The sequence below is a fragment of the Prinia subflava genome, chromosome 3, assembly GCF_021018805.1.
Source record: "Prinia subflava isolate CZ2003 ecotype Zambia chromosome 3, Cam_Psub_1.2, whole genome shotgun sequence".
Lineage (NCBI taxonomy): Eukaryota > Metazoa > Chordata > Aves > Passeriformes > Cisticolidae > Prinia > Prinia subflava.
Genome location: NC_086249.1, coordinates 19,052,204 through 19,080,022, shown reverse-complemented (window position 1 = coordinate 19,080,022; position 27,819 = coordinate 19,052,204). Strand labels below are relative to the sequence as shown.

Sequence of the window (27,819 nt, the reverse complement as noted above, 5' to 3'; positions counted from 1 at the left end):
AACTTCCTGTGTTCCAGTTTCTGCCTGTTGTCTCATGTCTTCTTGGCAGCACCAAGAGGAGCCTTCCTCTGACACCCAGCCTGCAGATACAGACATTGATGAAGTCCCCTCTCAGACATCCTTCTCAAGGCTGAACAGGCCCAGCTCCCTCAGCCTTTCCTCACGAGGCACTTCCTCACCTAATGATCTTCATTCCCCTTTGCTACACCTGCTCTAGCAGCTCCATGGGAAGAGCACACAGCAGGACACTGCACTGCAGATGTGCCTCACCAGGGCTGAGGGGAGCCTCACCTCCCTGGCCCTGCTGGCAATGCTCTTCCTAATGCATCCCAGGACACCACTGGCCTTCTTGGCCACCAGGACACACTGCTGGCTCATGGACAGCTTCTTGTCCACCAGGGCCCCCAGGTTCTTCTCTGAAGAGCTGCTCTCAGCAGGTTATCCCCCAGCCTGTGCTGGTACATGGGGTTATTCCTCCCAAGGTGCATTTGCCTTGGCTGAATTTCACAAGGTTCCTCCCTGCCCATCTCTCCAACCTGTTGAGCTACCTCTGAAGGGCTGCACAGCCCTCTGGAGTATCAGAAACTCCTTCAAACTTGGTGTTATCAGTGAACTTGATGAGGAAGCATCTACCCTGCACCCAAGTCATTGATGAGTAAGTTAAACAAGGATGGGCCTGGTACTGAACCCTGTGGGACACCACAAGTGACAGGCCTCCAACTAGACCCTGTCCCACTGACTACGACCCTCTGGGATCTGCTGTTCAGCCCGTTCTCAATCCACCTCACTGTCCACTCATCCACTCCACACTTCCTAGTTCATCTATGAGGAACTTAAGAGAGACAGTATTGAAAGCCTTGCTGAAGTCAAGGTAGACAATATCCACTGCTCTGCCCTCCTCCATCCAGGGATGGATGTCTTGTGGTAGAAGGCAATCATGTTGGTCAAGCGTAATTTGCCTTTAGTGAATCCAAGTTGATTCTCGTGCTCACTTTCTTGTATTCACATGCTTAGAGATAACTCCCAGAATGAGGTGCTCCATCACCTTGTTGGGATTGAGGTGAGGCTGACTGGTTTCCTGGGTGCTCCTTCTTGCCCTCTTTAAAGAGTGGGGTACATTTGCTTTCTTCCAGGCCTCAGGCCCCTCTCCTGCTTGCCAGACCTTTCAAAGATGACCGCTAGCTATGGTGTTCACCAGCTCCTCAGCACTTGTGGATGCACCCCAACAGGGACCATGGATTTGTGGATATCTCCTTTCCCTAGGTGATCTCTAACCCAATTCTCCCTGCCCAAGGGAGAATCTCCCTTCCAACATTCTTTTTCCCCGATCTTCTGGGTCAGAGATTCCTGAGGGCTGGTCTTGTCAGTGAAGACTGATACAAAGGAGGCCTTTAGTACATCTGCCTTTTTTGTGTCCTCTGTCACCAGGGTCCCAGCTCTATTTAGTAGCAGGCCCACATTTACCTTAGTTTTTGTTTTGTTTTTATACATTTGAAAAAGCCCTTCTTGCTGTCCTTTGACATCTCCTTGGGCAGATTGAATTCTAGATGGGCCTTACTCTGACAAAAAAATCCCTGTATTTTTTCCAAGTAGCCTGGATTTCACCTCCTGTGTATCTCCTGCTTGTGTTTGACAGTTCCTTGTTGATCCACAGAGTTCTCCTTGATTCACGGAATTCTCCTGCCCCCTTTGCTCAATTTCTTGCTCATGGGAATGGACCATTCTTGAGCCTGGAGGAAGTGGTGCTTGAATACTGACCAGCTCTCTTGGAATCCTCTTGCCTGCAGGGCCTGTTCCCACTGGATTCTTCCAAGGAGGTCCCTGAAGAGACTAGTTAGCTCAAAGCCACTTTGAAGACAGGATCTTTGAGGATGAAAGCTCACCTTTCACCCTAGGTGAATCCTAGGGAGCAGCACCAGGGAAGAGGTGAGTGCATGCCACAGGATCAGAAATGCAGAAATGTATTCAGTGGGGAGCCAGGACTTGCTTCTGGAGCATGCCTGGCACTGCCTGCTGCAGTCCTTTGCCAGGAGGCTGATCTCAGCCTGGAGAGCGTGGAGTGCAGCAGCCACAGCAGAGACCTGTGTGTCTCACCCCAGCTCAAAGGCTGATCGTGTCCCTCAGTGCCTCATGGAGCACCTCACGCTCCCAAGTGGGTCTTTCCAAACCCAGGGACAGCTCTTGCCTCAAGGGAGGGATTTTGTGCCACTGCTGTGGCTGACAGTGAAAGTTGTGCCTGTCCCCATCTGGGCACAGCAGCCCAAATGCTGGGGAGGGAGAAGGCAGAGTGATCACCAGCACCTTTCCAGACTACCCAGGTAGGTCTCTGCCAACGTGGACTTCTGCGGGGTAAGAAGCTGATGAACCAGTCTGCCTAAATATTCAATGGGAAGACCTTATTGCCAGTCCAGAGATATGATCCTAAAAGGATGGTCTTGGACAAATGCTCAAGAGGTCAGCACTCAGCAGCCAGAGTCCTGAGCTGAATGCTGACAGAGGGACTGCCCAGATGCATCCTGCCATGGTCCCCATTCAGTCTGTGCCTGGACTGTTCTTAGGCATTAAACATTCACATTAATGCACCAACGCTGACATAGACAGGACTTGCTATTGCTTCCTGAGCAGGCACTGCCGAGAGGTGTCCTGGAAAAGAGGTGACATGAGGGACTCAAGAAGTGAGGCAGTCTGAGTAGCTCCAAGACATCACAGTTCCCAGCAGGGCGCATGGTGGAGAAAAGCAGGCTCGACACTCCCCAAAGAATGAGAAGGAGCCCACAGAGAACTCAGAAGATAAGAGGGACCATATCTCATTTCAGCATCAAAGATGTGGGGTCACCACTCTTGGGCGGGTAGCTGGCCCAGCTAACACCGGAGGCCTTGGGCTGTGCTTCCCACACTGAGAAACTGCTGAGGCAAAGGATCCATGTCATGTATCCTGCCAGAGAGATCTTGGAGGCTGCAGACTGCTGGGGGAACAGAGCCTCTTGCTGGTGATACAATTCACCAGGGAACAGCATCTTGCACACGTGGGTGGCGGAGACTTTGGTTTCACTGCAGATGCAGTCCTGGCAGGCAGTGTGGGACGGGGTCACCTCGTGTCCTGGGACACGGGTGTCCAGCAGCACCTGCTGCTCCTCTGGGCAATGACTGCTTGAGGCAGGGATGTCAGTCCTTCTGTGCTTCACGCCTGAAATCTCTCAGGGTATGGACTCTGCAGTCTCGTGGGTTCCTTAAGCAGTACCAAGGCAAAGGTATGCACAGCCAGAAGTTGTCAGCCACTCAAAGGTCTCTCCACGGGAGAGAAAGAGCCAAAAACACTGCAAAGACACCTACAGGAAAGGCGATTTGCATGAAACTGAAGAGCCTCCAGGCAGGACAGGAAGTGATCCTGGATCTACTGTGTGTGAGGCATTATCACTTGAAAGTAGAAAACTGAAACAGTAAAGTATTTCCTCTGGCTTTAGCTCTTTTAGGTAGAAAAATAAAGAGGGAAGAGGGAAAGGAATGGAAACAGCTGAACAAGGCAGCATGGAGGTGAGGGCCACGGCAGGCACTGAGGCACACACCTCCCATCTACCCGCACAGCCACAGGCAGCCAGGGCTTCTGCTGCTTCCCAGCACCCTGCTGCTCCCGTGAAACACTTTCCCAACTTCCTGCAAGTGAAGACAGCAGTCAGGAGTCACAGCCCAGCCACAGCACACCACAGGCTGAGGAACTGCCATTCCCCAGCACCAGCAGTGTTCCACCTGCGCCCTGATTTCCCGTTTCCTGCTCAATTCCTCTGCCATTTGCAGGGAGTCGCCTCCCCGCCAGCTCTAACCAGCCAGCTCAGCCCCTGCTGAAATGCCAACACATGCCTTAACACATTGTGCAGGCACGGGCAGAGCCTCACCTGCCCGAACACAGACACTGTGCTGGGGTGCATGGATGCCACAGCGCTCCCAGCTCAAGCACCTGGCAGCATCACCACCCAGGCCACATCTACAGAGAGAAACTCTTGCATCCCCCAGCCCCTATTTCATCTTCCATACCTAATCTTAGTGATGATCCAAAAACTCTACTGCCATGTCCTTTCTCTTCCCTTCAATACCTTTAGTGGGAAACATTTTTCCTCCAGAGCTTCACCTGCCTTGGCTGTGCAGGCTGTGTCCAGTTCTCAGTGATCACACTGCCTTTCTGGATCCCACTGCCTCTCAGGAGGCTGCTCACCCCTCCTGACACCCTGCCAGGCCCCAGCCTCCTGTCAGCACCTCCGGAGGAGCAGGTGCTGCAGCCAGCCAGGAAAATGCTACAGGAGATGGTGGGACAGGGGATCCCCACCACGGTTACACTGAGGTGGGACACAGGACTGAGGACAGGCAGGAAGGTGCTCTGGCATGCCCTGGTGTGGCACAGGAGGCCAGGAAACAGGAAGGTCCATAAGTTTCATTTTCAGTCCCTCAGCCTCTGCACTGATGATGGTCCAGGTTAAAAACAAGGCAGCCCATACAGCACCAGTGCCTGTTGAGGGCAAGTGGCTCTCAGAACAGGGATCTCACCACTGTCCCATCTGCCAGCCCCACCTGGCACGCCCAAGGAATGGGACTGTCCCATGGGGAGACCCTCTGATGTGGGCTTGGGGTCTGACGGACGACAGCCCCGCCTCAGGGTCCGTGGCAGCACAGGGAGAGCCCAGACGCAGCGCAGCTGTAGAAAAGGAAATGTCCCATTTAATGACCTCGCCCCCGTAACACAGACGCGAGCGCGGCGCCGACGGGCGGCAAAGCAAAGTGCACAGTGAGCGGGACTGAGCCCCTGCCCCGCAGGAGCGCTCGGGGCGCCCGGCACGGCGTGGGCACCGGCCAGGCCCGGCCGGCAGCAGGGACAGGGAGAGCCCCGGGCTCGGTCCAGTTGGCACCAGTGTCAGGTCCAGTTTGCAGGGAGGTACGGCTCTCGTTCGGCTCCGTGTAGCGCAGGGAGGGCGGGGGCAGGTCAAGTGTACCAGGACGGAGGCCAGAGGAGGTGGGTGTGGGGCGCCCGGGAACACGTCCCACAGGACGCCACCACGGCACGTTTGGAGCCTCCCTGCCCGAACCACAGTTTAACCAAAGCAGGGAAAGGGAATAGAGAAGGGGCTGAAGGCAGAGCAGCCTGGGCAAGGGCCCTCAGGTCTATCTAGCTATTCCCATTTGCAAGGTATCCGGTGAGGGGGTGTGTGGGATCTGCCAAGCACCCCAGAACGGGAGCCAGCCTGGGTGACAGACGTTTACCAGCAGTTCCACGTCCCTGACAGTCTCTCCCAGGTGTGACTCAGGCAACCCCGTGGCAGGAAGGGGGTCCGAGGGAGCCGGGCCTCCCCTCATTATCTGATGGAAGCATCGCTGGGGGGATCACGGTCAGATTCCTCGCTCTCCTCATTCGGGGCTGACTCGCTGTTGGAGGTTGGAGTGAAGGCAGGAGACTTTCTGCAGAGAACAATAAAGGGCAGCAGTCATAGCATCACCCAGGGCAGGGAAAGGACAGTTTGGTGTGGGCAGGGGTCACGAGAGCAGGAAGGAGAGAAGCTCAAGTGCCCCTTTGGGCATGTGTGGGTCTGCAGCAATCCCTGGGTGCTGGGAGGGTGTTCCAGAGGACACCAATCAAGAGCATGAAGCAGAGCTGGGGGAGATGTTGCAGGGGGATGCCCAGAGCAGGACCCTGACAAGGTATGTAAGGCTAGGGGTGTGTGAAAGTTCACCACAGGGGTCTCCAGCCTGGAGCCACCCTGGCTCCACAGGCCTTTGAGGATGTCCCTGCACTATGGCAGCTCCTCTCTCCATCAGGGGGGTCTGGCTTCACGTGTCAAAAGTGACTCCTGTGTGTCTCTTACCTTCTGCAGAGGTGGCACCATGACCTGTGTGGAGGCCAGCCAGGAGTCCAAGAGCCTCTGGGAACTGCCCTCTCTCGACGCCACATGAGGGCAGGGCAGGAGTACTCCCCAGTCCTTCAGCTCACTCTCGCCACCACCCTGGCTTCAGACCCAGAGCATGGGTGTCCCGGCTCTCCTGCTGAACCTCACCTGTCCCCAGACTGAGTGATGAGCCGCCGGCAGGTCTCCATCTGCACATCCAAGCCTCGCTTCATGCTGCACATTTCCATGTACTCGTGGAGGTGCCGGTTCATGTCGTTCTTGGCTGTGGCCAGTTCCAGCTGCTCAAGGGAAATGGTGCAGAGATGATCCCAGGGCAGTGGACACGGCCAGACTGAGGGCTGTCACCCACATTACCAATGCTCCAGCACTGTATCTCCCTCCCCCAGGGACCTACTCCCCCATCCCACACCCTTCTGTGCCATAGCACCCCCATTTCCTCCTTCTCCCACCTCTATTTGGTCGATGGTTTCCTGGTACTCCTTCTCACGGCTCTTGAACAGCGACTCCGTGTCCTTGATCACTTTCTCCAGGCTGTCATCCTGCTGCTGAGGAGAGCAGACAGCAGGTTTAGAGGCAGGCAAGCGTCCAACATGAGGAACCAAAGGCAAGAGAGAGACAAATCAGAGAAAGAACTGGAAGCACTGGGAAAAGAGGAAGAAATATATACAATGGAGTACAAATAAGACAGGAGTCAGCCTTGCCAACATGGACTTGAGAGACTCAGGACACGCCACACTGAGCAGTGACCACATCAATCCAAGCAAGCCCAGCACTGCACTTAAGATTTGGAGAGCACAGACCATTCCCAAGCATGATACATCCCCAGGGGACTGCCAAGGGCCAAAGATTTGGGATGACAAGGGCTTTGGCCAGACACCAAGGCCTCCATTTGGGCAGTCTTGCTGCACAGTGGGTAGGTGGGCTGGAGAACATAAGCAAGGATCACCAGAGACCAGTCCAGCCAGAGAAGTCTTCTCATCTGGATAGGCTGTGGCTTTCCCCACATGTGTGCACCCCACCCTCAGCACACCCCTCTGGCTACAGGTCCCTGGCCTGTCTTTAGAAAGGAGACCTCAGCAAGGATGCTGTAATTGTATTCATGCAGAAAAGGCAGGAAAGCATCTGTACAGGCCTGCAAAGGGAAAGGGGCTGAAATCTGGTCTTTGAGAGAGCATCTTCCCAGGCTCAGGCAGGATCGAGCACCCCAACCCAGCAAGAGCTCAGGGCCCCGGCACCACCGTTACCTCCCCCTGCACCTCTGCGGCCGCAATGGCGTATCCGGAGAAGTCCTCCCAGAGGAGCAGTGTTTCTTCTGTCTCCTCCCACGTGAGGCTGTCACAGTCATCCTCAAAGTCATATTCCCTCCTGGGCACAAGGGAACAGCACGTCAGCACCCAGCAGGAAAGCCACAGCAGGCAGCGTGCGTGTCGGTGCCAAAGCCTTGCACCCGCTCACGGGCAGGGCTGCAGCTCTCGGGGGTCTGGCCAGGCTGAACTCAGGTGTGCCCAAACCCAACAGCTGATGGAAGGGGCTGGCTTTATGGCCAGGAGTCCCAGCAAGTTCAGGCACAGATTCCCAAAAGGCGAGATAGGGGGCAAGAGGAGGGGAGCTGGACCAGCTCCCACTCTCAGCATAGGTGGGCTCAGGTCTCCCAGGGGTCAGTCCCACTGTGCCACAGAGCACAGGGTGAATGAACATTCTCCACAGCAGCATCTCTCATCTTGCCCTCTCCTGGGAAGGGAAGCCACAGACTGCCCTCACCCTCCCCATCCCGGGACCAGCAGGGAGCCTGGTGCTGGAGCCTGGCCCGACACCATGGGCAGAGGTGCACAGCAGCCGCACTCACAGCTGGTTCAGCATCCTCTGCATTTCCTCATTGATACTCATGGCCGTGGTCTCATCCTCCTCCTCCTCGTCAGGTTTCCGGGAGGCATCGCTCTCTGACAGCGAGGTGTCCTCGTCGCTGACCTGCTTGCGCTCCCGCTTCCGCCCCACCGAGGCTGGGACCTTAACGGGAGACAAGTGCAGAGACTACAGAAACGAGGCCGGGTCCGAGGGCAGGAGCAGGCAGTTGGGAGGAGATGGAGGGGAAAGGAACGGTGGAGGGAGAGAAAGAAAGGGAAAGAGAGAAAGACAGAAAGAAAGGAAGGAAGAAAAGAGAGAGAGAGAGAGAGAGAGAGAGAGAGATGGGCTCATTATGATCAGGTTAAAGATGGGTGCAATGGATAAAATATGGTTTTAGCATTTTCTAAAACTAAAACTAAGCAACTAAAGATGGAATCTGTGAAACTGATGAGAAAAAAACAATGTGCTTTTACTGCAAAAAAACTCAAATCACCCACCACCCCAGTCCAGAGACAGGGAAACACAGTGACAGAAATAGGAAAAAAGAGACAGTCTGAAAAAGGTGAAATATGTCAATATTTAGAATCCGACCTTTTTAAAAGAAAGTTTAAAATTTGTAAAATTTCTCAACTGAATGGAACTAACCAGTTGCTTCTGTAGGGACAAAGAGCGAGACAGAAGGGCAGCAACATCCAGAAAGAGAAAAGAGACAGAGACAGAGAAGAGAGACAGAGAGAAGATGACGGAGAGGGGAAGGGAAGGGAGAGAGATGGAGTTAGAGACAGACGCACAAGCAACTTGTCTCCCTCCTGCAGCTGTTCCCTAGCACTGTGGGGTCCCTGGGCCCAACACAACAGGTCAGCAAGAGGTTGAGGGGACTCTTGATGTCCAAAGCAACATCTGGAGCTTTCCACCTCCACTCTGTGCCCTTTTGCCTGGTCCTCCCAAGAGAGACAGAAAGCAAGGGAGCACAAGGAGCAAGGGCAAGGGTGACCAAGCATCTCCCAAGCAGGGGGCTGGTGTTGTCTCTTCTACCTCCTTTGGGATTTCTCCTCCCCAGAGCTGGTGGCTGAGTCTGGAGCAGCAGCGGGCGCTTCTCACCTGAAACATCTTGATCATGTCCTCGCAGTTCCGCTGCTGTGCCACATCACACAGCTTGGCAGTGATGTCGATGCGACGGCAGATGTCCATGTCCACCTTCATGGCCTTCTCCTGGATCTTGGTGTCCAGCTCCGTGATGTTCTGAACCCACGGCACCACAGGAAGGGGACAGAGGAGGACTATTAGGCAAGACAGACGGCTCAGTGCCCCCACTTTCCCCCTCCTGCAGGACTGCTCCCACATCCCTGCTTTGCTCACTGCGCCTTGGACCAACCCTGCCAGTGCCCAACGGGCCCCACCAAGGAACTGCTTTTCTACCCAGCCACACCACTTGGAGAGGGCACTGCTGTGGGCTTGGAGAGGGATTAGGGACTCACATTGCTCATCAGTCCCTTGAAGACAACAAGCTCTGCCTTGAGCTGCTCCACCTTCATGGCCAGCTCCTCCTGGCAAGCTTCAGCCTCCTGGGCTTCCTGCAGCAGGGAGAGAGAGATGTGCAAATTAGCACAAGTGTGGGGCAGCTGGGGTGCAGGGCAAGGGGGAACAGCAATGCTCACCTCCTGCAGCTCAACCACCCGGTCCTGAAGCTGGACACGCACCGTGTACTCCTCTTCCCATCTAGGGAGACAAACGCTGCTCAGATCCCATTGGCCTCGCCTCACTGGCTGCCAAAGGGAGAGGACAGAGCGGCAGCTGCTCACCCCAAAGCTATCCGAGAGGGGGGACGACAGCACCGGGGCGGGAAGGAGAACGTGCCCAGGAATGCACGGCCTCTTGTTTTCAGGCCATGGCAGCTGCCGAGCCCATCAGCCCCCCCGGCACAAACCCTGCCCCAGCACGGCCGCCCGCCCTGCCATGGGGGGAGCTGGGGACACCGAGCGCAGGCTCTGCTCGGCAGCTGGGCCGCACGCCCTGCTCACCGGGGCTGGCCCATGGCCCCTCACAGCCTCTCCGTCTGCCCCTGAGCCCCACAGCAGCTCCAACACTCAACAACACAGGTTTGCAGGTGGATTGCAGAGCTGCCCCATCCGCATCATTTTTGCGACCACGTTGGTGTGTCTGCAGTGTTGCAGCTCAGGCTGTCCAGAGGCACAAACCCTGATCTTGACACCAAACCATGTCACAGTGTGAGTGACCACGATGTGTGTGAAGGGCTGCTCTTCTGCCTGTCCCAATGCAGAGGGCTGCCCTGTGCCAGGCCACGCTGCCTGCACAGGGGCACAAGACTCCTTGGCTCTACTGCTGCGTAACAGGCTGGACTAAAGAGCGCTGTTTCATCCCACAAGGAAGCAGGATGGATTGTGCCACTTTAGGCCAGGCTGTCCGGTGGGTATTGGGCTCTGCAGCTTCGCAAAAAGCGGAGCTGCAAGGCGCCCAGCCTTGCTGTGCAAAGATATATCCCCCAGCAATTATTATATTATATTTCACTGCAGAGATCAACCTCCTGGGTCACGCTGCAGTGCTGGCCCAGCCCACGGTCTGTTGGGAGGCCACCAAGCCGTACTGCTCTTGGCTAAATGACCATCCCATAGAGCAGGGGGTTGGCATATGCTGCGGTGCGGCATGGGGCAGGGCTGCTGCATTCTTACCCAGCTCCTGGCTCTTCTGGGAGAGCCAGATTTTTCTGAGAAAGCGAGATCGCTCTGGGATAGCAACCAGAGCTGGGCCCTTCCTGGTGCTGTGAGGTCTGGTTTCTATTTAATGCATGCAAGCACCAACACAGACACTGCGACTCTGCACAAGGATGTGAAAAATCTCTCCTCTCACTTACTCACACCAAGTTTGAACAATAAACCCTAAGGTCTAGGAGGCCAGAAAGCATATGAAAAGCCCTCACATTTGTTATCTCGGGGTATCTGGACAATCTGACGATGTGGGAGAGCCCTGGCTTGTGAATTTCTAAGCTCTTAAAGCTAGCAACACTGCTCCTTACTCAAACGAGGACAAAAGTGTGCACTCCTCGTGTTGGTGCTGGATCCATACCACAGCTCCAGAAGGGGAATCAAAGAGTGTTCCCATCCCTTTGGAGAGAGATGAAGGGAAAAGAAAGGAGAAAGTTAAAAGGTAGAACTGCCCTTATATGGGAACTGCTCAAACAAAGCCTCCCTCCCCAGGGACAAAAACGCCTTCCACCATAAGAAAAAAATTTCAGCATCTTTCTCGATGTGGCACTGCCTCTTTTTTGGTCCCCGCCTCCCTCTGGGTCTCTATATAGCCTGGACTCACTGGGGACGTAAAGCACAGCTGCAAATCCTGGTAAGAGCTCATTTCACACCAGTGCTATGGAAGACAAGTACAGGTCACATACATACCGGCTCAAAAGGCAGGAGAAAACAGGGATTCACCCCACTGGGGACAAACCTGTACACCCATCCACTGCGAACCTCTCTGCTGCTCCTCTCCTGCCTGGCTCCTTCTCCCCTGCTCCCTCCTGCAATGCACCACTCCTAATAATAACCTGCCTGCAGCACTGCGCCCGCAGCCCCGCACGGCCGCTGCCAGCTGTAAGCAAGGCTGCCCCACACAACCCCACGGCCACCGGCACGCCAAGGGGAGAGGGGAGGCCCTTCCTGCACTGCTGCACAGCAACAACCTGCCCAAAGGCAGACAGCGAGGGCAGGAGAGTCCCAGCTCCACACAGACCTGACCAGCTCCGTGCCAGCTATGGGACAGCTCTCCCCAGCCAGGGACGCGAAAAGATGCAGTGCTGTCCCAGCCAGGTGAGTCCCTTCAACAAGTTCACCTAGAAAAATCAACCATTCCCCCATCTTTAAAAGTCCTGCTCACTGCAACAGGCACTGGGGTGCTTTACCCCATCCTGCAGGGTCAGTGCACCCCGGGGCTTTGGGCTGCTCGGGACCTGAAGCTCCACTTATCCCTCTCTTGCCACATCTGAACTATGTTTGAGCTCACCTTAATGGGCATGGCCCTGCAGCCTGGCACAGCTCCTCAGAGGGCAATTACAACAACAAAAGACCTTTCTGAAGCATTTTAATAAACAAGGGGGCTTATAAGAATGATGGAGAGACTTTGTACCAGACCTTTTGCCTGCAGTGACACGAGGAGAAGGTTTTAAACTGAAAGAAAGTAGTTTTAGACTGGACATAAGGAATAGTTTCTTATGATGGTGGTAAGACACTGGAGCAGGTTGACCAGAGAAGTTGTGGATGGCCTATCACTGGAAATGTTCAAGGTCAGCACTTTGAGCAACCTGATCTAGTGAAACCTCACAGCAGGGAGATTGGACTAGGTAACCCCTAAAGGTCTTCTCCAACCCAAACCATTCTGTGCCTCTAACACACTCACTCCATCCCTCCAGCGTGTCCTTGCAACATCCAAGATAAGAACTACTTGTGAATACAGGCAGTAGGTGTTGCACACAGCACAAACATGATAAGACTCCCAGATCCCCAGCGCTCAGCAGGTCTGTATGATACCCTCTGCCCCCATCCAGGCCACCTAATTTCAGTCTGCTCCTCCCAAGTGCAGATCCTGTAAGCCTCTCTCCTGCTGCTGCAACTATTCTCATCCCTTCCTCTAGCCCTCATAGCCCTCCTGGATCCCTGACTTGAATTCCAGGCCCTCTGTATCCAGAGTGAAGCTCCTGCTGCACTGCTCCAAGTGCTGTGGGGCGCACGGCAACAAAGTTGTCCTGAAAAAAGCACAAGCTCCAGCTCCAAGCCATGGGTAAGAGAACTGTGAACTCCTGTGTTAATGTGGTCTCTTCCATCTGTCTCCAGGCAGGTGGCAAAGGCATGACACCAGCTGCACTGTCCCCATGGCAGATCACAGCCCACCGTGGCAGGGAACTCTCAGCTCCCAAGGGATGTTGGTGTCAGCCCCCAGCATGGAGAGGGGTGTGGAAATGGGATCCTTCTGTCCCATTCCCCTGTTTGGGACCTGGCTGTACCCGTCACAAAGTTCCCAGTGCTGGATAGGGTCTGGGGGTGGGGTCTGCTTTCCCCCAGCTCCTGGTAACACGCTCCAAAAATAGATCCCACCAATAACATCGGCTCATAGCAGCTTGTGGTGCCCCATCTCACCCTCAGCAGTCCCCCTGTCACCCCCTCTGCAGCCTTCCCTGAAGCTCACTTGCCAGAGCAGGACGATCCTGAAAAGCTCTCCCTTTTCTCAAAGTTTCCACAGCACCAACAAACCCAGCTTGGTCCTCTCTGGCTGACCCACTTTGAGGCTCGAGCTTTTCTGGCCAAAACACTGGCTCCAGCTTCCCACTCTCCGATCTGAAAATGCCGTGCAAGGAGTGCTGCTCCCCTCTGGAGAAGGAGCCTGAGCACTGGCTCAGTAACAAAAGGCCTCAGGTACACGCAGCAGCTGGTGGGCAAGAAGAGATGCCAGTTCTTCCCTTCCACATGCCTTGCTCAGTGCCTTCAGAGCATCTGACAGGCGAGTTTGCTCAGCCTAAGCCTTATAAAGCCAAAAGCACAAGGTGTCATCTTGGACCCCGGCCTCGGTCTCGGCACTGGAGCCCGTGGCTATGCAGAAGCGATCAGTGACACAGCTCCCGTGGGGAGTCGGGTGTGCAATCACAAACTTTCTAACTGCTTCTAAAGCATCATAACTTCTGGAAAAACCCCAACCCAGGGCGGTGTCAGTCTACAGTGCCGCTCTGACCCCGCGGGGCCGGCCCAGCCTGATTTCACCCTACGTGCGGAACCGGGGCAGCCTCGGAGGCCGGCCTGACTCAAAAGCACTGCGGGCAAGAGGCGAGAGCGGCGGTCGCCCTGCACGGCAGAGAACGGGCCAAGAGATCGCCTTGGCGTTCTGAACACCCTTCCCCAGGGCACATGCCAAGCCACAGCTATTTTGGGTCGGGAGGAAAGCCCCCGAGGAGTGGGGTGTCCTGCCTCAGCTCTCTGCTGCTGAGGGGCCAGCTGGAGAGCACTGGCGAGGGAAAGGGCCTAGGAGCGGCCAGCCCTGCTGAGCGGCTTCTCGGCACCTTCTGACACATCCAGAGAACTTTTTCCAGAAGCCTTCTCCAATCCAAACCCACTCACTGCTGCATGTCCACCTTCCTCACCCTACTTTCAGGCCGCTCCTCCCGTCCCGAGCATTTCCAGATCCCCTCGGCTTTAAAACACAGCTCCTGGAGTTGTTCCTTCTCTGCCTGGAAAAGCATTTCTAGTCCCTCGTGCCAGGCTGGTACGATGGAAAAAGGCTCAACAAACATCCCGAGAGGGTTCACACGCCAGGTGCCAAGGGAGGAGACCCATGCACAAACAAATGCCTTCAGGGGTACACATTTTCCCTCACGCTGCCTGCAGCCCGTGCCCCCGAGAAGTCTGCCCAGGACTGTCGCCTTCCCTCCCCGCCTCTCCCGCACAGCGCCCACCGGGCAGAGCCCTGCAGCCTCCCCATCCACAGTTTCGGTGCCCCGGGAATGTCGCCGGTGGCCCTGGCTCCCGCCGCCCTTCTCACCTGCGCTTGTACTCGTCGCGCTCCCTCTTCACCTTGGCCAGCACGTTGTAGAGCGCTCGGATCTCGGGGGTGATGGTGTCGATCTGCACTCCCACGCCGTCGGGGTGGACCCAGGAGACGCCGGGTCCCTGCACCAGGGTGGTCTCGGGCCCCGGGCCGAGCCGCCGGGCTTGCGAGAAGGACCAGATGGTGCCGGGCATGAAGCGGGAGCCGGCCGAGAAGGCGGAGGGCTGGCCGGGACCACCGGGGCGGGAGCCGGGGGACCCCAGCGCCCGGGCCGAGCCCAGCCCCAGCCCCGGCCCCAGCCCCAGCCCCAGGGTGCGGATGGGACCCACGAAGCCGGTCTGCACCGCCTGGTCCCGGCGCGGGGGTCCGCGACCGCGGCCGCCCGCCCCCTCCTCCAGCGCCTGCTGCAGCTGCTTCTCCAGCTGCCGGTTGCGCCGCTCGAGCTCGTGGACCTTGGCCAGGAAGCAGCGGAACCGCAGGTTGAGCGTCTTGAGGACGCTGATGTTGGAGCCCAGGTCGTTGCGGAGGGCCATGGCGGCGGGCGGCGCGGGGAAGGGGCCGGCGGGCGGCTCCCCGGCCAGCGGCTCGGCGGCGGGCGGCGGCGGCAGCTCGGGGCCCGCCAGCCCCTGCTGCTCCTGCGGCAGGAGGAAGAGGTTGGGGCCGAAGAGCGGGTTCATGGCGGCGGCGGGACGGGGCGGGGAGCGCCGGGCGGGGGGATGCGCCCGGCCGGCCCCGGCGGCGGGGGCGCGGCTTCCGCTGCGGCGGGGATGCGGCGGCGGCGGGCTCCGAGAGCCGCCCCCGCTCCCCCCGCTCCCCGCCGCCGGCCCCGGGCGGAGCGAGCAGAGGAGGGGACGTAGCAGAACCTCCCTTTGCTCCGCCGGCCCGAGGGGCGGCTCGGCCTCTCCGGAGGGTCTCGGGGCGCCCCGGGGCGAGGGGACGCGGCGCGGCCCGGCAGGATTCCCGGGAGGGAAGTCCCTCTCCGGCACCGCTAGCTGAAGCCCCGCCTGGTGCCGATTTCCGTAACTAGCTCAGCCGCAACACAGCGTGCCTCTGCCCCCTTTTTAATATTTTATCCTTTTTTGCATAGAATTCAGTGCTTTCCCAGAGCTGCCCCCCTTAACGAGGGCGTAACTTTGCTTCTGCACCCCAAACCTTCCCGTTATCCTCTCCCGAGCCCCCCAAGACAGCCGTGCCCTCGCTGTGCCAGCAGCCCGCCCACGGGGAGCTGCCGCTGGACAATGGCGAGGCAGTGGGGCAGAGCAGCCTGTGCGGAGGCAGCCTCTCAGATATCATGCTTGCCTTGCAACCCCCTCCTCCTCCCCTGTTCACAAAACAGGCCGGGGGCTGGTTTCATGTCCCTTATTTTAGCTTACTTTAGGTCATTTCCTCTTACCCCCGACCCCAGGTGCATTTTGCAGAAAGCGCTGGCCTCGCCCCTCACCCCATTATCCGGAGGGAGGAGATGTGCACAAATCGATCACTATGTAAATATTTCATGGCTGTGGACACCTGTGTTCCCTTGCTGTCTGTGTGTTCCTGGCCCATTCCCCCAGGATTTCCACTGAGGAGCTGAGCCGAGTGTGGCACTTGTGCAGAGCAGCCTCTGATGTCTCAGCCGAGCCATCAGCAAGGGGTGAGTGAGCAGTGGGTTTGAATTTGGAGATGCCCAGCACCACACTGCGCTGAGCTCTGTGGAAGGAGCTGGGTGTGCTCCAGTGGGGCAGTGTGCCACAGCCCTTCCCGTGGGATCAAAGGTATGGCTCAATCCACAGTGCCAGGAACTTCCCAGCTCCACTGAGGATGGCTAGCTTTGTGAGTCTTGACTGGGAGTCTGCCTACTGCATGTTCCCTGCTGCTTCTCCTCCAGGGCTACAGGTCTCCTCCATCCCTCCATTACTTTTCTGCCATCCTGGCCTGGGAGCAGGCGAAATTAAACTTGTTTCCCTCTCCTGCCTTGCTGTGTCCAGCATCAGTTATATCCTCTGGCCTGCCTGTCTCCCCTGCCCTGCCCATGGCTCAAAGCTCCCCACAGCAGCCCCAAACTGCATTTATAATACTTCCTCTCCCACCAGTAACCATCTGCATCCTCCCTGGCACACCCATGACCACTGGAACTCAACTGGATTTCAGTCCCTCCAAGATGGGCGTAGGTTGGGAAAGAAGTGAGCTTTTCCCTTCCGTCACCTCCTTTTTAATGCTTTTCATCTTCAGGTGTTCTTTTGCTCTGCCTCTGACTAGAGAGGCTGAGTGGTGGCAAGCAGTGCTTTTGTCCAGGGAGAGGAGGGCAGGAAGGCTTTCCTCATGGACTGGCAGAAGAGATCCCCCTCTTCCAGAAACCAGCGCTGCAACAGCAGCTGCTAGGGAGCAATGTGCCTGGCAGCCATGCTACCAAATAAACAGCCAGGGAAAAGAGAAGGACAGATGGACAAGAGGGATCCCAGTCACAAAGCTTGTTTTGAAGCAGCAGTGACAGCTCCAGCTCGGAAACCTCCCAGCATGTGACCTTTAGCCACTGCTGACTCCCTCCTTCCTGCTGCCCCGTCCTGTCACCCGCCCCCCACGCTGCCACAGCCTGCCTGCGTGCCTGGCAGCCCGTGCTTTCTGCCAGCATCCTCCCCCCTCACATACTCGTGGTTTTACCCCTCCACACCCTTGCACCTGGGCAGGCAGGGTCAGACAGGGGGGATCTGCTGCTGTGTGCAGCCAGCGAGGAGCACGGGCAAGAGCAACGCCACAAACTGTGCAGCAAGTGCTGTCCCAAGCCCTGCTTGGCCAGCTCCTGTCAGGCTGGGGAAACCCAGCAAGTGGAGCTGATTAATGAAATGCCAGTAGAGGAAGGCATTGCCATCCATCAGGAAAAGCTTTTTTTACCAGGAGGCCAGCACAGCACTGAAGCAGGTGGTGGAATCTCTGGCTGTGGTGGTTCTCAGGGCCCAGCTATGCAAATCCAGTGATGTGACCTAGTGCCGGGAGAGCCCTGCTTACAGCAGGAATTGGGCTACAGGCCTCCAGCACCTCTTCCCACCAACACTACTGCTGTCTCCTGGACAGGAGGCAGTGTAGAGCCTCCTTTTTGCTCTAGCTTCCTTTGCCTAGGATACTTGCTGGGGTACAGGATTCTTACTAATGCAGAAGACAACTGTGGCAAAGAGCCAACCTATTCTAGTTATTCCTGCAGAAGCCCAGAAACTAGAGACAATCCTACCCAGGGGACCCCAGCTCTCCTCCTCTGGGCTTCAGTCTCACTGCAGCACAACAGCTCCTTCTCCTTATCTTCCTCTCTTGCTTCACCTAACACCTGGCACTTCTCCAGACCCTCTGATGGCTCCTGCCCCCAGTTTATCCGCTCAGGGTCAACAGTGACACTGCTGGACCGCAGCTGCTGACATGCAGAGCTGTACATTGCAGCTCTTAAAATCATACCTGTAGCCAAGGTGAAAAAAGACACTTATTCGCAAACATGGTGGTATTTATTTTACTTCCACAGATTTTAAGGCCAAGAAAGAAGCACTGCATTTTCTGTGCAAAACAGACAATTCAAATTCCTGTAGTTCAGATCAGGTACTCATGTGGGACTCTAATTGCTGATAGCACAGTAAAAAGAGATTAGGCCTCTACCTCTATCCTCCATGGGCAAATCAAGGTTGGTTCCCCAGGTGGCAACCCCCTGTTAAAATCACCAATCATTTGCCAAGCTGTGACATCCATTACCAGACTGAGATGCTCCTCCTCTCCCAGATCTCAGAAGCTCTTGGAAGCTAACACATCCTCCTTGCAAAGGTATTTCGTAGGTGAAACCAGTCCAAATTAGCTCCACAGCTTTCGCAGAGGCTCTTTTTGTAAGTCATAGGTCTCCTTGGTGTGTCTGTACCCCATGTCCCTGTTCCCCTTTCCCTCCGAGTTCCTCAGTGGTACCTTCTCCCTTGCACACTGCTGAAATATTTCTGTGTGAAGTCTCCAAGTCATCCAACTTCCAAGATTCTTCACTAAAAATGACCCAAAAAATTGCTTCTATCCACAACCAGAGGGAGGTGTTGCAATGAACACGCAACTTCTGGGCCTAGCAAAGTCATCAGCCCAGTCAGCTGCCTGGATTCAGGTGCAAATGTGGAGAAATTGGTACAGAGGAGCAGCTGCCACCAGCAACTTGGTGATCACCACAGTTAACACACAGAAACGTTCCTGTCTAGCAACAAAGGAGGGAATGGATTTTCTTCTAAAAATACACAAACATCAGTCCAGGAGGGAGTTTTGGAGCCAGGTCTTTATGAGAAGGCAGTTCTAGGCAGTACTAGACCCTGGGACCAAACTGACCTTACCTTCTCAGCAGTTCCTGGCTGACTCCATCAGGCAGGTGCGACTTGCAGACATCCTCCTCAGGAGCTCTCCACATCCTCCCTGGCAGGGATGGACAGTTTGTGGGAACAAGACTCACCGATGGCACTTTGGCCATTTATGGATTCAGCTCCTACAAGTGCCTGTATCTCTGGGTGCTATGTGCAGTGTAGTGTGTGCACAAAGATCCAAATTTCATACCCAAGTCCCCGAAGTGTGCGGTGCAGGATTTCAGCCCCTTCCTGGACGCAGCCAGACATGAGACAGTGCAACCAGACGCAGCACGGCCGCCCAGAACAGACATTACAGCACATGACATCACTAGGTCAGTGGCCGACCCCCGTCGCCTCTGGAGTCTCCTCTCCTTCCATTACACGCTCTTGTCCCCAGAAGTCTTAATTTTCCTTCCTGCACCCCCCCAGGGGTGCAGCAGTGCAGGGCCTGCCTCTCCCTCCTGGCAGCACTCCGGAGCCTGCGAGGCAGGAGCTGCCAGCTGGCTGTCTTCATTGTGCCCTGACAAGGCTGCTCCAGCAGACTCCCAGTTTGGGGAGGACTGCAAGCAGCACAGTGGAACAGATATCACGACTTCTCTCAACAAGCTTTTAATCTGTGACAGCATTTTTACCTCAGATCTGCTTTCAATCCTTGCTCTGCCTCAGTTCTTGCTTTGCTCTGTCTCAGCTCTCACAAGCCACGTTATCAGCAGCTTTCAGATATTAAAACACATTAAAGGAAGGTACTGAAAGGTGATCCAGCAGTCACATTTTCCAGAAATCTCAGCTTGCAAGTAACAAAAGATTCCCAGAGTAAGAAGGCAGCTGCAAGCACAAGCCTAATGTGACCACAGCCTTGTACCAGAATGCAGAGGAAACCACTGAGCTTTGTCCCCAGCTGCTGCATCCCCAGTGCTGCCTCTGAAGCTCGATGGCGGCATTCCAGTGTCTCACTCAACATTATCTCTCTGAGCAACAATAACTGCAATGGCTGATGTCAAGAGCAGGAGATCAAACCACCAAAGAGAGGTGAAAACTTCTCCCATCTCTTCACAGCTATAACAAAAGGTTTGCAGGCATGCCAAGTGATTGGAAGAATGCTCAGCAGGAGAGAAGTTTTATTGACACAGTTAAAGCAGCATTTCTGCATTTCATAAAGCATAGTCCTGCATCTCAGGGCTGAAATTCCATCATAATTTGGACATTGCTGGAAACCAGACAGTCACCTTGGGATCCCAACCAGGAAAACTCTGTCCCTGCTGCTGGGGTTATCAGGATAAACTGGTTCTCAAGCTGAGGCTGCACACTCACATGGTTACTGCAGCAGGGGCAGCAACAACAGGACAGATCAGCATCGCTCCCGAAAGGACAGGCCCAGGGCTTAAAGAGGCTCTTGCTGCTTCTCTCACCAAAATTTAGGATCTATTTGTCCTCTCTGAACATTTACCAATTTTACAGTCTTTATGCAGATGGGGGTACTAGAAATGCAGTATTGAAGCAGTAATTCCTCCCCTTGTGTGCTATTGAACCTGACATTTATTTAATTATTCTGAAAGACACCGAAAATCTTCCCTTGGGTCCTCTGTATCCAACAATCCAGACCTCATCACACTAGTCCAGAGTGAGACAGATGCATTCAGAGGCTCCTCCCTGACCTAATTCACTGGGGAAGCATGGGGAAAAAGTTAATTTTAAACTATGAAGATATTTGTTTAATGGCTATTCAACACAAAATTATAAAGTCAGTCCCCTCTGCCCTTCCCCACTCCAAACAGGGCTATAGTTCATAAAACACACAGATAGATAAGCCCTAAAAAGCAGAAGATAACAAGGTCTCTAACAAAGACTGGACTCCTGAGACGCTGAGAGACCGAACCATTACAGGAACCACTCAAGTGTAACCCTAAAGAGCTTCAGCCAGAAACTTCACAACTGATAAAAAAGCAGCATTATCATGGGCTTCGTGGGAAAGAACAGATCTCTGATAGGATGTTTGAGGGTAATTTCAGGACTGTGTAAAGTTTATCGTGCAATGTTTCAAGGGAGATTATGGGAACAAAACTTGCTATGGGGTGTTGAGGTGAAGGATAGAAGGAGGCAAAAGGGAGGCATTAAGCTAAATCAGGGAGAATTGAGCATGGGGAATAGAGAGGAATGCACAGCAGCCAGTCACATGGAGACTGGCTGCTGGTCAGTGTGCCTGTGTGGCTCAGCCCTGCTCCCAGTTACCACCATCTGTCCTGGCCTCGCATTAAGCTAATCCCAGCCATTTTCCCGGCATGCACACACGCTGCTGGTCCCTTAGCTCACTGCAAGCTGGGCTAGCCTGCAAGCAGGAAAGGAGGCCTGAGAACCAGGCAGCACACACACCACAAGCCTGAGGAGCAGCTGCCAGTGACCCACCAAAGTGTGGGCAGACAATCCACCAGCACAGTCCAGCTTTGATGGGCCAGGGATCCAGAACAGGATTAGGCCTTTTTCATTGCTTGTGTTTTTTAAGTGCTGTTTTGTGTTTCCCTGGGCACCCATCACAGCAGGTTCCCTCGGTTTCTGCTGATCACTCTGTGCCTGGTGGCTTTGATAGTGAGTGGGAAAGCTGCAGCCTCACATGTAGCAGACCAGGACATTTAAATAGAAACAGCCCAGACCACTGCCTGCTATGTCTTAAGGAGAAGCAGCTGCATCTGGGTGAACATAAAGGCAAAAAGAACTTCATTGTACAGCTCCACAAACCAAAAGCAATCCCTGCTCAAGTCTGGGAGGCCAAGAACTGAGACTGCTGGGGACCAGAGAAATGATGAAATGGGGACAGTCACAAGAGTGAACTAAGTGACAACACGGAACTGGGGAGCCACTGGGCTAGAGCCCTGCCCAGACAAAGCACTCAGCTGACAGCTCCACACAATACAGCCTTCATGCAGGCAGCAAGGATTTCAGCTCCCACTGCTTCTTCACAAACATCCCCCTTGTAGGGAATAAGGGGACAGCAGAATTCTTCATTTTGTGTTCCAAGGAAAAAGAACAAGACTTGAGCAAGAGTATAAAACTTTTAATGGGTCAGTGCATCAGCCCTTGATGCAAAGGGAAGGAGCAAAGGGGGCTATCCTTGTCCCAGGCGCTCAGAGCTGATCTGCACAGAGCAGCATGGTGGGGATACACACAGTGCTGCAGCAGCCTTTGCTCTCCAAGGATGGGACCAAGACGTGGAAAAGCAGTTCCTCTCACTGTCCATTCGCCTTCACTCTATGCTTCTTCTTCCTGGTCAGGACTTTAGGCCGCATCATTTTGGGAAAAGGTCGGACAGCCTTCAAGGGTCTCCTCTGTGCTTGCAAGGAAAGTTTCTTCTTCAGAGCAGGTTGGGGCAGCTTCTGCTCTTCTTCAGCTTTTGATCTCTCAAGTTTCTTCTTTTTTGGCAGAGGCTCTGCGATGCTGGTATCGGGGACAGCGGGCGGAGCGGCTGCTTCCACAGCAGGCTCTTCATCTGAAAGGAGAGGAAGGCGCTGTGGGGAGAACCCGCGTGCCTGCCACAGGGGAAGCAGCCTGCGGGGGCAGCCCGGCCAGCGCAGCCGAGCTCCAGCACCACGGTACCTTTCCGTGCCTGTGGGATGGCGTTGGAGAACTTCTTGAGCTTGGCGATGAAGAACCCATCCATATTGTGCGTGTGGGGGTAGAAACGGCGCGTGGACTTGAGGGACGGGTGGAAGCGGCGGTCCCTGAACCTGCGGGAGGAAGGGGGTGAGGAGGACAGAACACCTCTGCTCACATCTGGCCCCCAAGGAGCCGTCACGTGTGCAGCTTGTGCCCTGGCACACACCTGGTGAAGCCTTCCTTGCCAAAGTCCAGGCCTGTGGCCACCAAACGGACATTGCGTTTCTTCAGGGCGTAATCCACAACCCACTCGTTCTCCTCCACCTGCCAGAGGCCAAGCATTAGGATCCAGAATTCACCATCTCCTGAGGAGGGGACCCCAGCAGATCATGGCAGAAGGCACTCACCATGATGGAGCAAGTGCAGTAGACAATGTAGCCCCCTGTCTCCGAGGCAGCGTTGACTGAATCTATGGCGCTAAGAATCAGCTCCTTCTGCAGGTGGGCACAACGCAGGATATCCGCCTCATCCTGAGAGACAAAGGAAGGGTAGGATGCCACAGGCACAGGGAAGCACCCCAGGCCTCTGCTGTGGATGAGGGAATGACAGGAGAGCAAAGCACATATAATGTACAAGAGTCTGGAGTCTTCTGCAGAAGTAATCTCAAAAACCTAGCCCTGGTACAACACACAGAATAAGAAAGGAAAATGTACTGTAGGTATCTCTCAAGAATAAAGCTGCCCCAAAGGCCTTTCTCTCATGACTCATACTTGAGTCTGCACTGGTCACCCACCTTGTTGGTTTTGACAGCAGGATCCTTGGAAATGACGCCTGTTCCGCTACAAGGAGCATCGAGCAAGACACGGTCGAAGCCTCCAAGAACCTACACAGATGCAGATTTAGATTTGGAGGCAGATGTAGACTTGGAATTACGCTCACAGGTGGGGGACTCAAAAGAAGGCCAAGACTAGAAGGAGAACCAGAAGACTGGGAAGGCAGGAAATACTCCTTCTCCCTCTTCCCCTGTCCACCTTCCTGCCTCTGTATCAAATAAACACATTCCCCAGCAGATCTGCTCATCCTCCTGCAGCAGGTGACTTTGGAGAGCACTGCTTCACTAAAGGGCCAGCACAGCAGCTCTGGGTGAGCACTGCAAACAGGAGCATACCTTGGGGAACTGGCGTCCATCGCAGTTACTCACAACGGCATTGGTGACTCCCAGCCGGTGCAAATTCCCCACCACGCTACGCAGCCGCTCAGCACTGCTGTCGTTAGCCAGGATCATCCCTGTGTTCTTCATAAGCTGAGCTGCCAGAGGGCAAAACACACCAGCAAGGGACTGAAAACTTCTCGTGCCTTTGTCTCCAGTGACAGCCACCCCCTCCTTTCCTCAAATTCAGTCCCCCTGTATTCCCCCTTTCTGTGGAGACCTGTGGAAACTCCTCACTTGACAGAGCATCCCTCCCAAGGCTCCAGGGTGGTACCTATGTAGCTGGTCTTGCCTCCTGGGGCACAGCACATATCCAGGATGCGCTCGTTCTCCTGCGGAGCCAGCGCCATGACAGGGAGAAGACTGGAGGCTCCTTGCAGCATGTAGTGTCCAGCCAGATACTCTGGGGTGGCACCTGGGCAGGGAAGGCAGAACAGAAGAAGATGACACGTGCAAGGAAAGGAAGCAGGAGCGGGTGAGCTCAGCCCTGTACAGTAAAGGCGATCTCACCGATGGGCACAGTGGAGTCATAAATAACGAGTCCCGTCTTCGACCACTTCCCCAGGGGGTCAAGATTCACACCACGGTTGATCAGAGCCTGCAGGGCAAGGACAAGGGACTGAGGCACCGCTCCGTGGGACAGCAGCTCAGGACACAGCCCCTGGCTCCTGCTCACCTGTGCCAGGTCCCGCCGCCGCGTCTTCAGCGTGTTGGTGCGAATGGTGACAGGGCGGGGAACCTCGTTAGCCTCCAGGAAGTTCACCAGCTGGACGGAAGAAGGGACAGAGAACAGATAAAAATGAATTCTCAGGGAGGCAGCCCAACCCCTGCTGGTCAGCACAGCCATGAGAGGGCAGGATCCCACCTCAGGGAGCGGGAAGATGTCCATGAGCTTGGAGAGCAGGAAGTCGCTGTAGGAGTAGTAGGCGGCCATGTCCCGGCGCAGCAGCGCGAGGTATTCCTGCCGGGAGCGGCCCTCCTCCCGCTTCTCCCTAAAGTCCTGCAGCACCTCCATGTTGCCCTGGATGCGCTGGTGAATGACGTGCAGGTCTGGAGGCTCAGCAGGTGGGAACACCGTCAAGGAATCATCAGCAGCCAAGGAACTCGCACAGGGGCTCTTTACAAGTACAGTGCTGGACTCACGCACCGCAACAGCGCCTGCGCCAGAGGCTGCAATACTGCTTCCATCAGAGCTCAGCAGATGCAGGATTCATGGGATGAAACCCAACAAAAAAAGTTCACAAGGCAGAACTAGAGGGTGTTTGAAAGAATTACTCTAGGTAAACAGAGAAAAATAGACAAAAAAACCCAACAAAAGAAGTGTTTTAACACTGAAAGCATTACCTGCAGCAGAAAAGAGACTAGAAGTTGCCCAAGGGCAACCAAGGGGTACAGAGGAGAGTAAGAAGGGAGGCAGGAGATTGACATCACCAAAGTCCAGCAGCAAGCACTTTGGATGCTAGAATTGCTGCCATCAGAAACTCTGGGAATGGGTTATACAAACACCCACCAGGAAAATCAGGGTAAAAAGGAACAAACCACATAATAAGACATCCATATGTATTTAGGACTAGAAAGGAAATTAGGGCAGGTTCCAAGCCCCATGCAGGGCGTCACAGATTTCTAGCTGTGCTATACAAAACCACAGCATTATACAGTATCTATTAGGACAGCTCAGCTAAAAATACCTTGTCATGCACAGACACTTTTGCTAAGCAATATGCACGATGAAGTCCAAGTGAAGCTTTTTGGTTATAATCCAGGCCCCATGCTGCATCACGCACATGGCTTATGGATGTCACAGATAAAAAGGATATCCTCCTTCTCAATCTCTTCACTAGTTGGCAGTTTAAATTGTTCATCTATATCCACATTGAGCTGCAGATCTGGGCCCTCTTCTTCCTTCTGTCCCATTTTCTGCTTGCTTGCCTCCTCTGCTTCCTCTTCCTCCTCCTCTTCTTCACTGTCATCTTCACTGAAGCCTTCCCTAAGGACCAAGAACAGGATCACACAAACACTTCTCAACTACCATTTCTCAGATGGCAGAAAAGACAGAAGAATAACAACACAGGCTTCTCATCTATCCAAGAAAGGCTCTACACACTCACCTGTCACGCTTCTGCTTCAGGGCATTTTTTTCAATAGGCAGCAGCTAAATAGAGATAAAAGATAAATCAAAAAACATCCACAGTCTCCCCTTTTTTCCCACCATCTGTGAAATTTACTTGCTGTGTTTAAAAGGGACAACAAGCAAAAGCACTGAACGTTATGCTGGAATCAGCTGTTAAACTTGAAATCATTCTTGTGAAGGAAAGAAGAAAGTTCTGCACCACTTCACCATCCCCTGCCACTAAAGCCATCCTTTCTCCCCAAGCCCAAGGGGTCCTTCCAGCCAACAACACCAAGCATTTCTTGTGTAGTTTAGGGCAGGAAGTTCCTACCTCTTCTTCCTCTGATGATGAGGCACCATAATCATCCACCATTTCATCGCTGCTCCCATCCTCCTCCTCCTCCATCTCCCAGCTGCCCTCTTCCACCTCACCATCACTGGATAATTCCACATGGTTTCCTTTAGGTTGGGTTTTCTTGGCTTTGGCTGGAACCAGCCACTTGGAATTGCCATCAGTGAAGCCAGATCGGCCACGGGCAGTTTGTCCTGCTGCCTTTACAGCACGTTTCTCCTTCTGTGGGGACGGCTGCTCTTCAACTAGAGGCAGAAGAAGTGGTTTAAAGTTAGGAATTATTTCCAAAAATCAGCTGCTCTGCTTTTTCAGCTTTTACACAAAAAAGTCCTGAGCTACCTGTCCAGAGGGAGGGACTGCTTGGTCTCTACATCTCATGAAGTACTGGGCATATTCTCACTTCTCCCCCAGTGAACCTTTCAGGAGATCTAACCAGAACTACCAAATTAAAACACTGCCACAAAATTCTTATGGTATTTGCTCTGACATATTACAGTACCCTCTGTCCCAATCTTTGTCTACTCTTCCTTCTTTCTACTTCAAGAGTTTCCTAGGTTGCACAAGATGTAACACAAAGATTTTAAAGCCTCAGCTATAAAAGCAGCCTGCAACAACCTTGCTGTGAATGGAGGATAAGTAAAAAATGGATTTAACATACAGAAGAGACACCTTTGACTAGTTCTTGAGACAACGCTGCCTCCTGGCATGGCAGCCACCAGAAATCAGATAGAATTCATTGTTGTTATCTATTAGAGAGACCCCAAAAGAGGGCCAAGATGATGAAGGGTCTGGAGGGGAAGCCTTGTGAGGGGCAGCTGAGGTCACTTGGTCTGTTCAGCCTGGAGAAGAGGACACTGAGGAGAGAGATCACTGCAGTCTGCAATTTCCTCATGAGGGGAAGAGGAGGGGCAGGCACTGATCTCTTCTCTGTAGTGACCAGTGACAGGATCCGAGGGAACGGCAATCAAAGTTGTGTCTGGAGAGGTTTAGGTGGGATATCAGAAAAAGATTCTTCATCCAGAGGACGGCTGGGCACTAGAATAAGTTCCCAAGAAAGTGATCACAGCACCAAGTCCGTCTGAGTTCAAGAAGTGTCTGGACAGCACTTTCAGGAATATGGTGTGACTCTTGGGGTGATCCTGTGCAGGGCCAGGAGCTACACCCAATTATCCTTGCGGGTCCCTTCCAGCTCAGGATACTCTAGGACTCTGTGATTTAAAATTATCAAATCCCACGTGTCCCCTGCCTTGGAAACGACGCCAGAGAAGGACGGTGGCGGCGGCGCCCGGGGTGAAGCCGGCCGGGGGCCCGTCAGCCCGGTTCGGACCCGCTCCCATCCCACTCGCTCACCTGTCGGCTCCCGCTCTCCTCCTCCTCCTCCGAGCGGCCTCTTCCCCGCCGGGCCGCTGCCCGCTCCCAGTCGCCTCTTGGCGGCCCTGCATCGGGAGGGGAGGCGGCGATCAGCCCGGGCCCGGCCCGCAAACCCCGGCCCGCCGAACCGGCCCCCTCACCTCTTTCTGCCGTGACTGGAGAGCTTCTTTCTGCCGGTCTCCGGCTCTGCGGGAAGACACGCGGCGGTGAGAGGGCCGCGGGCGCCGCGGGGCGGCCGCGGCCCGGTCCCGGCCGCACTTACCTGGCGGCAGGAAGCGGGCCAGCTCCACCTCGGCCCCGCGCTGCTTGCGGGCCTTGCGCCCGGGGCCGCGCTTCTCCTTCCTGGTGGGGTCGAGCTTCCGCCCCATGGCCGCGCCGCGGGCCCCGCGCCACACGTGCCGCGCTCCCCGCCGCCCCGGCGCACGCGCCCGCCGCGGGCCCGCCCCGCCCCGCCCATTGGCCGGCGCCGCCGACCGCGATCGCTGATTGGCCCTGCCGGAAACGTCACGGCCCGGCCCGCCGCGGGCACTCACGGGCGGGCCCGCAGCGCGGCAGGGGCTGAACAGCCCCAGGCAGGCACA

General features: G+C 55.0%; 2 protein-coding genes across 7 annotated transcripts; both read right to left on the bottom strand.

Annotated features, from left to right (window-relative positions):
* Positions 1–4,688: 4,688 nt before the first annotated feature.
* Positions 4,689–15,272, bottom strand: IFFO1 (intermediate filament family orphan 1). Of its 6 annotated transcripts, none has more exons than XM_063394241.1 (9): positions 14,274–15,272; positions 9,395–9,455; positions 9,215–9,310; positions 8,838–8,978; positions 7,738–7,922; positions 7,136–7,256; positions 6,341–6,433; positions 6,039–6,169; positions 4,689–5,445 (listed from the first exon to the last, which is right to left on the bottom strand). In XM_063394241.1, the coding sequence occupies exons 1-9, from the start codon at positions 14,954–14,956 to the stop codon at positions 5,343–5,345; spliced, it is 1,614 nt and encodes a 537-aa protein (XP_063250311.1). In that variant the 5' UTR covers positions 14,957–15,272; the 3' UTR covers positions 4,689–5,342. The 6 variants fall into 6 exon arrangements, with proteins under 6 accessions (XP_063250311.1, XP_063250312.1, XP_063250313.1 ...); XM_063394242.1 differs by having other exon boundaries at positions 6,341–6,436; positions 7,148–7,256; XM_063394243.1 differs by having other exon boundaries at positions 7,148–7,256.
* Positions 15,273–21,641: 6,369 nt separating this feature from the next.
* On the bottom strand, positions 21,642–27,683 carry NOP2 (NOP2 nucleolar protein). Its single transcript, XM_063394239.1, has 16 exons — positions 27,501–27,683; positions 27,379–27,424; positions 27,218–27,303; positions 25,847–26,112; positions 25,514–25,557; positions 25,223–25,392; positions 24,271–24,470; positions 24,082–24,171; positions 23,916–24,003; positions 23,680–23,820; positions 23,364–23,503; positions 22,989–23,078; positions 22,603–22,725; positions 22,422–22,519; positions 22,196–22,326; positions 21,642–22,088 (listed from the first exon to the last, which is right to left on the bottom strand). Exons 1-16 carry the CDS (start codon positions 27,604–27,606, stop codon positions 21,829–21,831), a joined length of 2,079 nt encoding a protein of 692 aa, XP_063250309.1. The 5' UTR covers positions 27,607–27,683; the 3' UTR covers positions 21,642–21,828.
* Between the last annotated feature and the right edge of the window lie 136 nt (positions 27,684–27,819).